General features: G+C 41.5%; 1 protein-coding gene across 10 annotated transcripts in view; it reads left to right on the top strand.

Moving 5' to 3' along the window:
* Positions 1–15054, top strand: part of CPNE8 (copine 8) — a 296005-nt gene that overhangs the window by 182250 nt on the left and 98701 nt on the right. For all 10 annotated transcript variants that reach the window (XM_073328405.1, XM_073328394.2, XM_073328396.1 and 7 more), the window contains one exon: positions 8121–8167. In XM_073328405.1, coding sequence (XP_073184506.1) covers positions 8121–8167 — 47 coding nt within the window. The remainder of the gene's footprint in view (positions 1–8120; positions 8168–15054) is intronic.

Below are 15054 nucleotides of genomic sequence, written 5' to 3'. Positions count from 1 at the left end.
AGTGTTACAGGACAGGCCCAACAAAGAAAACAGAACGCCACTAGCCATTACCTTCAGCCCCCAAAACCTCTCCAGTGCATCATCAAGGATCTACAACCTATCCTGAAGGACAACCCATCACTCTCCCAGATCTTGGGCAACAGGCCAGTCCTTGCTTACAGACAGCCCCCCAACCTGAAGCAAATACTCACCAGCAGCCACACAACACAAACACTAACCCAGGAACCTATCGTTGCAACAAAGCCCGTTACCAACTGTGCCCACATATCTATTCAGGGGACACCATCATAGGGCCTAATCACATCAGCCACACTATCAGATGCTCGTTCACCTGCACATCTGCCAATGTGATATATGCCATCATGTGCCAGCAATGCCCCTCTGCCATGTACATTGGCCAAACCGGACACTCTCTACGCAAAAGAATAAATGGACACAAATCAGATGTCAAAAATTATAACATTCAAAAACCAATCGGAGAACACTTCAATCTCCCTGTACACTCAATTACAGACCTAAAAATTGCAATAAGCAACAAAAAAACTTCAAAACCAGACTCCAACGAGAGACTGCTGAATTGGAATTAATTTGCAAACTGGACACTATTAAATTAGGCTTGAATAAAGACTGGGAGTGGATGTGTCATTACACAAAATAAAACTATTTCCCCATGTTTATTCCTCCCCCCTCCGTTCCTCACACGTTCTTGTCAACTGCTGGAAATGGCCCACCTTGGTTATCACTACAAAAGGTCCCCCCTCCGCCCCCGCTCTCCTGCTGGTAATAGCTCACCTTACCTGATCACTCTCGTTACAATATGTATGGTAACACCCATTGTTTCATGTTCTCTGTATATATAAAATCTTCTTACTGTATTTTCCACTGTATGCATCCGATAAAGTGAGCTGTAGCTCACAAAAGCTTATGCTCAAATAAATTTGTTAGTCTCTGAGGTGCCACAAGTACTCCTTTTCTTTTTCTCCCTACGGTTACTCACATCTTCTTGTCAACTGTTTGAAATGGGCCATCCTGATTATCACTACAAAGGTTTTTTTTTTCTCTTCTGCTGATAATAGCCCACCTTAATCGATTAGTTTCATAAGAGTTGGTATGGCAATCCCCATTTTTTCATGTTTTCTCTGTCTGTCTCTCTTCCGACTGTATTTGCCACTGCATGCATCTGATGAAGTGGGCTGTAGCCCGCAAAAGCTTATGTTAGTCTCTAAGGTGATACAAGTACTCCTCATTCTTTCTCTAGGTGAAGCAAGTGTCCTTGACCTTATGTGGTTTGGCTATCCCTTTCATGACAAAAGAAAATAGCCTGAAGACTCCCTTGTACATTACCCTAAAGCTGGCAGGCCTGCACTGCTTCTCATCATCTTTGTTCCTTAGAGCCAATAAGCTATGCAAAATGGTGATGTGCCTGAGGTCCTAACAGTCTGATGATGTAGGCCAAGTGAAGCTTGATGGCCATACCCTTAGAACAGTGCTTCTCAAGCTATATGATGTGAGGGACCGGCAGTTTTTTTTCCCCAATGTGTGCGCAGACCCGCAGCCGATGGCCGGTCTGCGGACCACCACTTTGAGTAGCACCGCCTTAGAAGACAAGCATCTTTAGGGGGAGACTCTGGATAAAGCAAAACAGTAGGCCTCATTTCATAAGATTATAAAGCTTCTGATACTTTCAGAAAGACTACAACAGCTTTTATCTCTCCTCAGCGAAGTCCAGCTTCCAGTCTAAGTTTTAAAGGTTTTCATAAACTGATTTCCATGGATTTCAGACGAATTATGAGTATTCCAAGGGAACTAAAGACTATTCCTGACACAACAGGTATGAGCAAGTCTCGCCTTTTCTGAGAGGTAGGATCTGCCATTATGTGCCTGGTAACTACAAATTGTTGGCATTTATGCAATAGAATTCAAGCACCTAGCCATGGAGCACTTTTTATTCCATCCCCAATTTTTTTAGACTGGGAGAAATGGCAGCAGATCAAGGCAGTATTCTAGCTGCTGCAGGACATTCAAGTAGTAAGTATACTAGATGGTTGGAACTTAACAAAAAATATGTCAGTGCACAAGGGGGAATAGACTATTGCTCACTCAATCTTTGCTGTTCTAGTGTTAAAAGGGCTAAAATTTAAAAAAAAACTTCTCTGTCACTGACATCAGTATGTCTCTAAATTCACAGAACAAATCTATTGAATAATAATAGATGCTTTTCAGGATAGCGTAGAACTCCAAATTGAAATGGTGTTCCTTATGGTCAGAACTTTAGCTCATAGTGTGGGTAAGCTGGCTGCTCAGTCTTGCTTGTTTCCTGTTATACTTTGTCCTGGTGAAAGCCACACTTAAAATGTTACCGTCTTTTTAAACCTAAAGTGGATTCTCAACACCATTGGGATCAGGACAGTCACATTCCCTACTTCTTTGCCAATCCAAAATCCTCAAATGAAAGAGAACCATGCTTCCTGACTGTCTTTAAGAATACTATTTTCTTAGAACACAGCAGTTCCGGTCCTGAGATTTCCTTTTTATATTTGTTGAAAGTTCCAAGTATGGTTTGTCCTTAAGAAGGGGAGGAAGTCCCTGCAGTGTCTTAGCAAAATGGATCATAACTGGTATTACATTGATTTGCATACCATTTTATTTGTTCCTTGGCAATAAATTCTCACTTTAAATTCTGACTTTAGTGATAGCTGACTCTTGGACCCAAGATTGTGTCCTCTGTCCTACCCATTAAGAGTGTAAAAATGGCCATACAGGGTCAGATCAATGGTCCATCTAGCCCAGCATAGTGCCTTCTGACAGTGGCTTGTATCATTCCCTCTGAAGCACTTCATAGAACAGGACGATTAACAAGTGATCCATCCCCTGTTGTCCAGTCCCAGCTTCTGGCAGAGATTTAGGGACACCTAGAGCATGAGGTTGTGTCCCTCACCATCTTGGCTAATAGCTGCTGATGGAACTATCCTCCATGAACTTATCTAATTCTTTTTTGAACCCAGTTATGCTTTTGGCTTTCACAACATCCCCTGGCAACGAGTGCCACAGGTTGACGTTACATAGAGTGAATTTGTGTGGGGGGGTGGAGGGTGAGAAAACCTGGATTTGTGCTGGAAATGGCCCACCTGATGATCACTTTAGATAAGCTATTACCAGCAGGACAGTGGGGTGGGAGGAGGTATTGGTTCATATTCTCTGTGTATATATAAAGTCTGCTGCAGTTTCCACGATATGCATCTGATGAAGTGAGCTGTAGCTCACGAAAGCTTATGCTCTAATAAATTGGTTAGTCTCTAAGGTGCCACAAGTACTCCTTTTCTTTTTGCGAATACAGACTAACACGGCTGTTACTCTGAAACCTGTCATTATGCAAGGCACTGCATTTAGCCGTATGGAGTGGAAATCTATCAACTGCATGAAAAAACTTGTACAGATACAGACAGACATCATCTTCCTTTCCAAATGCAAACAGATGGACATCGTACCAAAAGGACTGAAGGTAAAAAATCCATTACAATCTACATACCACACAGACTATGCTGACAGCTTGTGCCACACGCTCCCAAAGAAACTGCGGAATCACCTGATCAACATCCTCTACAGCAAACAGGGAAAGATTAAGAATGAGCTCTCAAACATGGATACTCTCATAAAAAACCAACCTTCCACACAAGCTTCCTCGTGGCTGGATTTTACTAAAACTAGACAAGCCATTTACAACGCACACTTTGCTTCTCTACAAAAGAAAAAGGACACTAAACTTTCTAAACTACTACATGCTACAAGGGGCCACAGCAATGGTTCCCTCAACCCACCTAGCAATATTGTTAACCTATCCAACTATACTCTCAGCCCAGCAGAAGCAGCTGTTCTATCTCGGGGCCTCTCCTTCTGCCCCTCCACCCCCACGAACATGATACAGTTCTGTGGTGACCTAGAATCCTATTTTCGACGTCTCCGACTCAAGGAATATTTCCAAAATACCTCTGAACAGCATACTAATCCACAGAGGTCTCCCTACCAACACTACAGAAAGAGGGATTCTAGGTGGACTCCTCCTGAAGGTCGAAACAGCAGACTGGACTTCTACATAGAGTGCTTCCGCCGACGTGCACGGGCTGAAATTGTGGAAAAGCAGCATCACTTGCCCCATAACCTCAGCCATGCGGAACGCAATGCCATCCACAGCCTCAGAAACAACTCTGACATCATAATCAAAAAGGCTGACAAAGGAGGTGCTGTTGTCATCATGAATAGGTCGGAATATGAACAAGAGGCTGCTCGGCAGCTCTCCAACACGAGTTTCTACAAGCCATTACCCTCTGATCCCACTGAGAGTTACCAAAAGCAACTACAGCATTTGCTCAAGAAACTTCCTGAAAAAGCACAAGATCAAATCCGCACAGACATACCCCTGGAACCCCGACCTGGGATATTCTATCTACTACCCAAGATCCATAAACCTGGAAATCCTGGGCGCCCCATCATCTCAGGCATTGGCACCCTGACAGCAGGATTGTCTGGCTATGTAGACTCCCTCCTCAGGCCCTACGCTACCAGCACTCCCAGCTACCTTCGAGACACCACTGACTTCCTGAGGAAACTTCAATCCATCGGTGATCTTCCTGATAACACCCTCCTGGCCACTATGGATGTAGAAGCCCTCTACACCAACATTCCACACAAAGATGGACTACAAGCCGTCAAGAACACTATCCCCGATAATGTCACGGCTAACCTGGTGGCTGAACTTTGTGACTTTGTCCTTACCCATAACTACTTCACATTTGGGGACAATGTATACCTTCAGATCAGCGGCACTGCTATGGGTACCCGCATGGCCCCACAGTATGCCAACATTTTTATGGCTGATTTAGAACAACGCTTCCTCAGCTCTCGTCCCCTAAAGCCCCTACTCTACTTGCGCTATATTGATGACATCTTCATCATCTGGACCCATGGAAAAGAAGCCCTTGAGGAATTCCACCATGATTTCAACAATTTCCATCCCACCACCAACCTCAGCCTGGTCCAGTCCACACAAGAGATCCACTTCCTGGACACTACAGTGCTAATAAACAATGGTCACATAAACACCACCCTATACCGGAAACCTACTGACCGCTATTCCTACCTGCATGCCTCCAGCTTTCACCCTGACCACACCACACGATCCATCGTCTACAGCCAAGCTCTGCGATACAACCGCATTTGCTCCAACCCCTCAGACAGAGACAAACACCTACAAGATCTCTGTCAAGCTTTCTTACAACTACAATACCCACCTGCAGAAGTAAAGAAACAGATTGATAGAGCCAGAAGAGTTCCCAGAAGTTACCTACTACAGGACAGGCCTAACAAAGAAAATAACAGAACGCCACTAGCCGTCACCTTCAGCCCCCAACTAAAACCCCTCCAACGCATTATTAAGGATCTACAACCTATCCTAAAGGATGACCCAACACTCTCACAAATCTTGGGAGACAGGCCAGTCCTTGCCTACAGACAGCCCCGCAACCTGAAGCAAATACTCACCAACAACCACATACCACACAACAGAACCACTAACCCAGGAACTTATCCTTGCAACAAAGCCCGTTGCCAATTGTGCCCACATATCTATTCAGGGGACACCATCACAGGGCCTAATAACATCAGCCACACTATCAGAGGCTCGTTCACCTGCACATCCACCAATGTGATATATGCCATCATGTGCCAGCAATGCCCCTCTGCCATGTACATTGGTCAAACTGGACAGTCTCTACGTAAAAGAATAAATGGACACAAATCAGATGTCAAGAATTATAACATTCATAAACCAGTCGGAGAATACTTCAATCTCTCTGGTCACACAATCACAGACATGAAGGTCGCTATCTTAAAACAAAAAAACTTCAAATCCAGACTCCAGCGAGAAACTGCTGAATTGGAATTCATTTGCGAATTGGATACTATTAATTTAGGCTTAAATAGAGACTTGGAGTGGCTAAGTCATTATGCAAGGTAGCCTGTTTCCTCTTGTTTTTTCCTACCCCCCCCCCAGATGTTCTGGTTTAACTTGGATTTAAACTTGAAGAGTGGTCAGTTTGGATGAGCTATTACCAGCAGGAGAGTGAGTTTGTGTGTGTATGGGGGTGGGGGGGATGTGAGAAAACCTGGATTTGTGCAGGAAATAGCCCAACTTGATTGTCATGCACATTGTGTAAAGAGTTGTCACTTTGGATGGGCTATCACCAGCAGGAGAGTGAATTTGTGTGGGGGGGTGGAGGGTGAGAAAACCTGGATTTGTGCTGGAAATGGCCCACCTGATGATCACTTTAGATAAGCTATTACCAGCAGGACAGTGGGGTGGGAGGAGGTATTGGTTCATATTCTCTGTGTATATATAAAGTCTGCTGCAGTTTCCACGATATGCATCTGATGAAGTGAGCTGTAGCTCACGAAAGCTTATGCTCTAATAAATTGGTTAGTCTCTAAGGTGCCACAAGTACTCCTTTTCTTTTTGCGAATACAGACTAACACGGCTGTTACTCTGAATACTTTCTTATGTTTGTTTTAAAACTGCTTTCTATTAATTTCATTTGGTGACCCCTAGTTCTCATGTTATGGGAAGGGGTAAATAACAGTTCCCTATTCACTTTGTTCTTCACACCATTCACGATTTCATAGACGTCTCTCATATCCATCCTTAGTCGCCTCTTTTCTAAGCTGAATAGTTCGTCTTTTTAATTCTCCTCATATTAAGCTGTTCCAGGCCCCTAATCAATTTTTGTTGCCCTTCTCTGTACTTTTTCAAATTCTGATACATCTTTGGGAGATGGGGCAACCAGAACTACATGCAGTATTCCAGGTGTGGGTATACCATAGATTTATATGGGGACATTATTATATTTTCTGTCTTATTAGCTATCCCTTTCCTAATGGCTCCTAACATTATGTTGGCTTTTCCGACTGCACATTGAACAGATGTTTTCAGAGAACTATCCATGATGACTCCAAGATCTCTTTCTTGAATGGTTACAGTTAACTTAGACCCCATCACTTTGTATGTATAGTTGGGATTATGTTTTCTAATGTGCATTACTTTGCACTTATCAACACTGAATTTCATCTGCCATTTTGTTGTCCGGTCACCCTGTTTTGTGAGGTCCCTTTGTAACTCTCTGCAGTCAGCTTTGGGCTTAAGTATCTTGAGTAATTTTATATCATCTGCCAACTTTGTCACGTTACTGTTTACCCCCTTTTCCAGATCATTTCTTGAACAGCACTGGTCGTGTATAGATCATTGGGGACCCCACTACCTACCTCACTGCTCTCTGAAAACTGACCATTTATTCCTACTCTTCATTTCCTATTTTTTAACCATTACCAATCCATGATAGGACCTTCCCACTTATCCCATGACAGCTTATATTGCGTAGAAAACTTTGGTGTGGGACCTTGTGAAAGGCTTTGTGAAAGTCCAAGTACAGCATATCCACTAGATCACACCCTTTGTTCACATGCTTGTTAAAATTCTCAAGGAATTCTAATAATTGGTTAGGCGTGATTACCCTTTACAAAAGCCGTGTTGATTCTTCCCCAACATGTTGTGTTTCAACCAATTTGTCTGGTATCTGAAGGCAGGGGGGAGGGGAAAGCCAAGGGAGGGAGGTGGGACAAAAATAAATGAAAGCCAGGCATGTCCTATATAGTGTATCGTGTATGAAGTTATTGCTATAAAATTAATTGGTAAAGTATTTGAACTGAAGCTTTGGTGAAGTGGACAGGTTTCTCCAAGATGGGACCACTGAAAACCCATCCAGTTACATAACGCTTCTACATATTTAAAGGGAGAAGAGAGACTCTTTCACAAATGTAGTTTACAGGTAAGAGAAAATTAGGTTTCAAAGAGTAGTAACCTCAAGAATTGATGTTTCATTGATGATACTGTATAAAATACAAAATAATGCACAATGATTTTAACCTGAATTTTGCAGTGATACCTTTTGACCAGAAAACTAATACATTGTAACATGTATATTAGTCCATTAAAAGGTATGTTACCTCCCTTGCATATTTTTTCCAATTATCAATGGTATTATTAACAAGATTCCTATCTGCTTGTTTGACAGAACCCAAATCAATTTCACAGTGGCTATTGATTTCACAGCATCAAATGGTGAGTAGCAAAAGTAGCTTCTTGTAAAATTGAATGCTATGTCCAGATTCAGAACATTTTTTCTTTAGTACTACATATGTATTTCTATATTTATTCTACACAGCTTAGATTTGCAATTATTGTGTATTATTTGTATCACTATACTGCTTAGTGGCCCCAACTGTATCTCAGCCCCATTATTATAATGTACAAACATAGAGTAAGAGACAGTTCCTGCCTCAAAGAGCTTATAGTTTAAATAGACAAGACAGACAATGGGTTGGGAGAAAGAGATATAATAAACAAGCAAAGCGAACATTGTGATGACCTGCAAACATCATGTTCATCATTTTCAAGGCAAGGAGGCCAATATGTTCATCACTGGCGATCTTATCATGCCACCAAAGCTTTTGGTGACCACATGATCAGTGACCATGTAGCAGCATTCTTTAGTAAACATGCTTTGTAATTTGTTATTCTTCCATCCAAGAAAGCTTTCAAAACCAAACCAGTGCTGATAGAGGTGGCTCCTGAGTTCAGCTATGAATATCCTCATTGCTAATCTTCTCCTGCCACTTACATGAAATAGCTGATGAAGACAAGCAGAATCAAAATGCATAGTCAGCCTGTGGAACTCCTTGCCAGAGGATGTTATGAAGGCCAAGACTATAAAAGGGTTCAAAAATGAACTAGATAACGTTCATGGAGGATAACTCCATCGATGTCTATTACCTGGGATGGGCAGGAATGGTGTCCCTAGCTTCTGTTTGCCAGATGCTGGGAGTGGGCAACAGGGAATGGATCACTTGATGATTACCTGTTCTGTTCATTACCTCTGGGGCACCTGGCATTGGCCACTGTCAGAAGCAGGATACTGGGCTAATGGATCTTTAGTCTGACCCAGTATGGCCGTTCTTATGTTCAAAAATATCAGTTCCCTGCTCTTCAGCCTTCTTCAGCACCCACATTTTATTGCCATGAAGTAAAGATTATATAACTGTTTGTATAAATATTCAGCTTTCTGGTAAGCTTGCTGTCATAAAGTTTCCACAAAGGCCTCTGAAGAGCTCAAAACATAGTGTCAGTTACTGCTATACAACTGTCATGGAGTCCCTGGGCGATGCTCTGGAACTGCTCCCTATGAAGCCAGTCAGGACTCACACAGCTTCCACCTTCCTGGGTCTGACCTCGGAGCATTCAGCATCCTCTGCCCCTCCATGCGCGTCCCACAGCGAGTCCACCCAGGCAGGGCTCCTGGGGAAGCCAGAGGGTCCTGCACCCCAACTTCACAGTCAGACTTGACTCTCAGCCAGCCAGTAAAACAGAGGTTTATTAGACAACAGGAACATGGTCTAAAACAGAGCTTGTAGGTACAGAGAACAGGACCCCTCAGCCGGGTCCATTTTGTGGGCAGTGCGCTGGACAACCATGTCTGCACTTCACTCCCTGTCCCCAGCAAGCCCCAAACTGACTCACTCTCCACCCCCTCCTCCTCTGGGCTTTGTCCCTTTCCCAGGCCAGGAGGTCCCCTGATTCCTTTGTTCTCCAACGCTTTAGCTATGACCTTGAAGGGGGGAAGGGCCCAGGCCATCAGTTGCCAGGAGACAGAGTGTAGGCCATTTATGTACACTGGCCCTTTGCTCTGCAACATTTACACCCCCTTATCCCACCACCTAGAGACTTAAGAAATGCATAGGGGAAACTGAGGCACCCCTACAATATTCAGAGGAAACATTAAGAACAGTCCCACTTCGTCACAACAACCATCTATATTTTTCAAACATCCTCAATCATTGTCTATGATGCTTTCCAAGTAGTTGACAGTTGTCACCTGCTCCATCTCCCATCCAAACAAGTTAATAGTAAACTGATTTTAATCTGGATTTGGAGCCTGCTTGAAGGTAATTGTATCTGAATTAATAATCAGACCAATGTGCGCTGCTTCTTGCCTGACCAGATCAGCCATCAGCTGTACTGATTCACCATATTGAGCCAACAAGGCAATGCCATCGTCATATTCGAGGTCTCAAAGTAAAATGACAATCACCTCAATGCCACTGACAGATGCCGCTTCAAGCTTACCCCTCAACCAGCAATGCTGATATTGAATAACAATGGAGACAGAAGAGATGCAAGGTAGTTGGGGTAATAATTTTTATTGGACCAACTTCTGTTGGTGGAAGGGACAAGTTTCCGAGCTTCACAGAGTTCTTCCTCAGGTCTAGGTAAAGTAACCAGAGTGTCCAAGCGAAATAAAAGATGGGACAAATTGTTAATTGAAGGGGTGCATACCTGTTATAGAAGATCACTTAAAATGAAATGGGCAGTTAACACCCCTTCAGTTGTAGGACAATAGAGGGTTAGCAGAGGCAATGAGGGTGTGTTACAAATTGTTATAATGAGCCATATAATCAGTATCCCTGTTAAAACCTGTTTTTTAGTGTCCAGCAAAGTTATGAATTTAAGATCCCAGGCTCATTTTTTGAAGGTGTTGTGCAGGTTTCCTTTGAGGATGAGGACTGGGAGGCCAGATACAGAGTGATTGCTTTGTGAAAAGTGTTCACCGACGGGTGATAAGTGTTTTTAAAATCATAGGACTGGAAGGGACCTTGAGAGTTCTAGTCAAGTCCTCTCCACTCATGACAGGACTAAGAGCTTGTCTACACTGGCAACACTAAAGTACTGCCAAGCAGCGCTTTAATGGGCCTTGTGTGGTCGCGGCAGAGCACTGGGAGAGAGCTCTCCCAGAACTCCAAAAAAACCCCACCTCCACGAGGAGTGCGGCTCCCAGCACTGGTGCACTGTCTACACTGGCGCTTTACAGCGCTGAAAATTGCTGCGCTCGGGGGTATTTTTTCACATTCCTGAATGAGAAAGTTGCAGCGTTGTAAATTGCCAGTGTAGACAAGCCCTACGTATTATCTACACCATCCCTGGGAGGTGTTTGTCTCACTTGCTCTTAAAAATCTCCAGTGATGGAGATTCCACAACCTCCCTGGTCAATTTATTCCAGTGGTTAACCACCCTGATAGCAAGGAAATTTTTCACTATGTCCAACTTAAACTGCACTTACTGCAATTTAAGTCCATTGCTTCTTGTCCTGTCTGCAGAGGTTATGAAGAATAATTTTTCTCACTCCTCTTTGTAACAACCTTTTATGTACTTGAAAACTTATGTCCCCTCTCAATCTTCTCTTCTCCAGACTAAAAAAACCCATTTTTTTCAATCTTCCCTTTATAGATCATGTTTTCTAGAACTTTAATTATTTTTGTTGCTCTTCTATGGGCTTTCTCCAATTTGTAGACATCTTTCCTGAAATGTGGCTCCCAGAACTGGGCACAATACTACAGTTGAGGCCTAATCTGCATGGAGTAGAGCAGAAGAATTACTTCTTATGTCTTGCTTACAACAAACACTCCTGCTAATACATCCCAGAATGATGTTTGCTTTTTTTACAGTGTTGCACTGTTGACTCATATTTAGCTTGTGATCCACTATAATCCCCAGATTCCTTTCTGTAGTACTCCTTCCAAGGCAGTCATTTCCCATTTTGTATGTGTGCAACTGATTGCTCCTTTCTAAATGGAGTATTTTGCATTTGTCCTTATTGAATTTCATCCTATTTACTTCAGATCATTTCTCCAGTTCATCCAGATTATTTTGAATTTTAATCCTATCCTCCAAAGCACTTGCAGCCCCTCCCAGCTGGGTATCCTCCACAAACATTGTACGTGTACTCTCCACCCCATTATCTAAATCATTGTTGAAGATATTGAACAGAACTGGACCCAGAGCTAATCCCTTCAGGACTCCACTCAATATGCCCTTCCAGCTTGACTCTGAACCACTGATAACTACTCTCTGGGAATGGTTTTCCAACCAGTTATGCACCCACCTTATAGTAGCTCCATCTAGGTGGTATTTTCCTGGTTTGTTTGAGGTCATGTGAGACAGTATCAAAAGCATTACTAAAGTCAAGATGTACCACATCTACTGCTTCCCCCCATTCACAAAGTTTGTTATCCTGTCAAAGAAAGCTATTAGGTTGGTTTGATAAATCCATGTTGAGTGTTGTTTGTTACCCTATTATCTTCTAGGTGTTTGCAAATTGCTTAATTATTTACTCCCTTATCTTTCAAGGTACTGAAGTTAATCTGACTAGAATGTAATTCCCCAGGTTATCCTTGTTTCCCTTTTTATAGATGGGCACTATATTTGCCCTTTTCCAGTCCTCTGGAATCTCTTCCATCTTCCATGACTTTTCAAAGATTATCACTGATGGCTCAGATACTGCCTCAGTGAGCTCCTTGAGTATTCTATGAAGTATTTCATCAGGTCCTAGTGACTTGAAGACATCTAACTTGTCTAAGTAATTTTTAACTTGTTCTTTCCCTATTGTAGCCTCTTATCCTACCTCAGTAGTAAAGGCCTCGATAGTACTCATCACCATGCATTTTTGACAGGTTTCCATGCCCCATTTGGGGCTTTTGTCCCACCTTCCCACCCGGTTTCCGTTGGCACCGAAGTTTGGCGCCGTCGGCCATTTTGAAAAAAAATTGTGCACTTTTGAATGGGGGAAGTGTTGTGCGTGGATACACTGAGAGCAGTTTAAAGTTTGGGTAAGGTTTATTGAAAAAAGGTGATTGAGTAAGGAGAGCTGTTAAAGGGCAGATTATTAAAGAAAAGAGATGATGGTATGCTGTAAAAGAATAGAAAATGTGATACATTGGAAGATTAGAGTGAGATACATTTGGGTAAGGTTTATTGAAAAAAGGGGATTGAATAAGGAGAGCTGTTGGTAAAGAATAGAGTGTCTGTGTTACTGAACACATGGAGAGCGAAACATCCTACCTCACCAACTGTTGGTAGTGAAATGATAGCTGGTTTGGACAGCACTCCTGGGAGCTAGCCCCTCCTTTTGGTGGACCAATCAGAGATGGTTTTACAGCTAGGTCACAGAATGTGCTTGTGGAACCAATCCTGTAGTCCCAAGATTTAGAGAGGATCTTTATCTTTACATTAAAAGCTATAAAAACAGGATTAAAAAGGAAATTTAGTAAGCACATGATGAAAAATGAATAAAAAGCATTAAATAATATTAAAAACCTGTTTAGTAAGCACATGGCCAAAAACTGGCTAAAAAAACATTAAAAGTAGGTTTAAAAAGAAAATTTACTAAGCACATGGTAAAAAAATGAATAAGAAAGCATTAAACAATATTAAAAACTAAGGCAAAGTCTGTGTGGCTTTTTATTCACTTTTTTATCATGTGCTTACTATTCAGTATCAGGGTAGGTTAAAAAAAAGAAAGGTTAAAAAAACAGGGCAAGAAAAGGAAATTCAGTAAGCACATAAAAAAGTGAATAAAAAAGCATTCAGTAACAGGGGAAAAAATAGAGAGCACATGGTTCAATTGGAGAGAGAAAGAGCTCTTTACCTTTCCTAAAAAAATGGGACTAGAAAAGGGGAAAAATAAAGAGCACATGGTTGCAGAGCCTGTTTAGTAAGCACATGATAAAAAAGTGAATAAAAAAACATTAAACAATATTAAAAACCTGTTGAGTAAAGACCTGGCCAAAAACTGGCTAAAAAAACATTTAAAAACAGTTTTAAAAAGAAAATTTAGGAAGCACATGATAAAAAAGCATTCAGTATCAGGGGAGATTAAAAGAAAGAACATGGGGAAGATAGAGAGCACATGGTTGAATCAGAGAGAGAGGATCTTTACCTTACATTAAAAGTCATAAAAACAGGATTAAAAAGGAAATTTACTAAGCACATGATAAAAAAAGTGAATAAAAAAGCATTAAACAATATTAAAAATTGTTTAGTAAGCACACGGGCAAATGCTGGCTAAAAAAACCATTAAAAGCAATAAAAAGGAAATTTCCTAAGCACATGATAAAAAGTAAATAAAAAAGCCTTCAGTATCAGGGTAGATTAAAAGAAAGAAGAGAGGAAAGATAGAGAGCACATGGTTGAATCGAAGAGAGAGAGATTTTTTACCTTGCCTGTCTTTCTGTAAAATGAGGCAGTCGCACAGTTTAGAAACTTTCAGACTTGTTACCCCCGCCTTTGGATCGGGCTAATCAGAGATTGTTTTATAATGGCAGTATAGAGTTTATTTTTCTGACACACCCAGCATTTTTCCCACCATGTATGTTTTTTAGAAGGGGGTTTTCATAAAAGTTAAAACCATACTCGTTTAGTAACCAACAATTTTTTAAAGTTTTTTTTCTAGGTTTTAGGCTAGCATTGATTGTTTTTTTTGTTTTGTTTTGTTTTTAGTAAGCCCAATATAAAAAACAAAGGCTTTTGCAGCTGATAGCTGTGATTAGAAAGAAGGCGGCTGCTTTTTTACCTGCTTTTTAACAAACACAAGTTAGTTACATTAAGTTTTGTAATGGAATAAAGCTCTGCTTTATATTGACTTGAAAAGACACATCCCTTTATTTACAGGGATGTTTCAATAAAATAGAGCAGGCAGAATTACCCCAGCTTTAAAACCCCAGGTTTTTAGTAACAGACAGTTTATATTTTCCTTATTTTGTTAACCCCTGGATCAGAGAGAAGAAGCTTGTTTTGTTTTTTTTACTTTTTAACGAAGAGAGGTGAAAGTCTTGTAAAGGAATAAACCCTTGAAAAGATACACTCCTTTATTTAGTCCCATTGACATAAGTGTTTTAATTAAAGGGAAGCCTGCAGAAACAGTTCAGGAATTAAAAACACAAAAAAGTTTTAGATTAACATGGTCAGTAAAAACAATGTGAAAAAAGAAGCCAATGTGCTCTGAAATAAGAAAGTCCAAGGCCTGCTTTTAAAACAAAATGATACCAAAGACTTGTACTAAAAAGAACATCTGGTTTTGGGTCTGGGCAAAAACAGATTAGGCCCAATCCACTCGGCCC

The sequence above is a fragment of the Lepidochelys kempii genome, chromosome 1 (genome assembly GCF_965140285.1).
Source record: "Lepidochelys kempii isolate rLepKem1 chromosome 1, rLepKem1.hap1, whole genome shotgun sequence".
NCBI classification, from domain to species: Eukaryota; Metazoa; Chordata; order Testudines; family Cheloniidae; genus Lepidochelys; species Lepidochelys kempii.
This window is presented reverse-complemented; position numbering and strand designations above follow the sequence as displayed.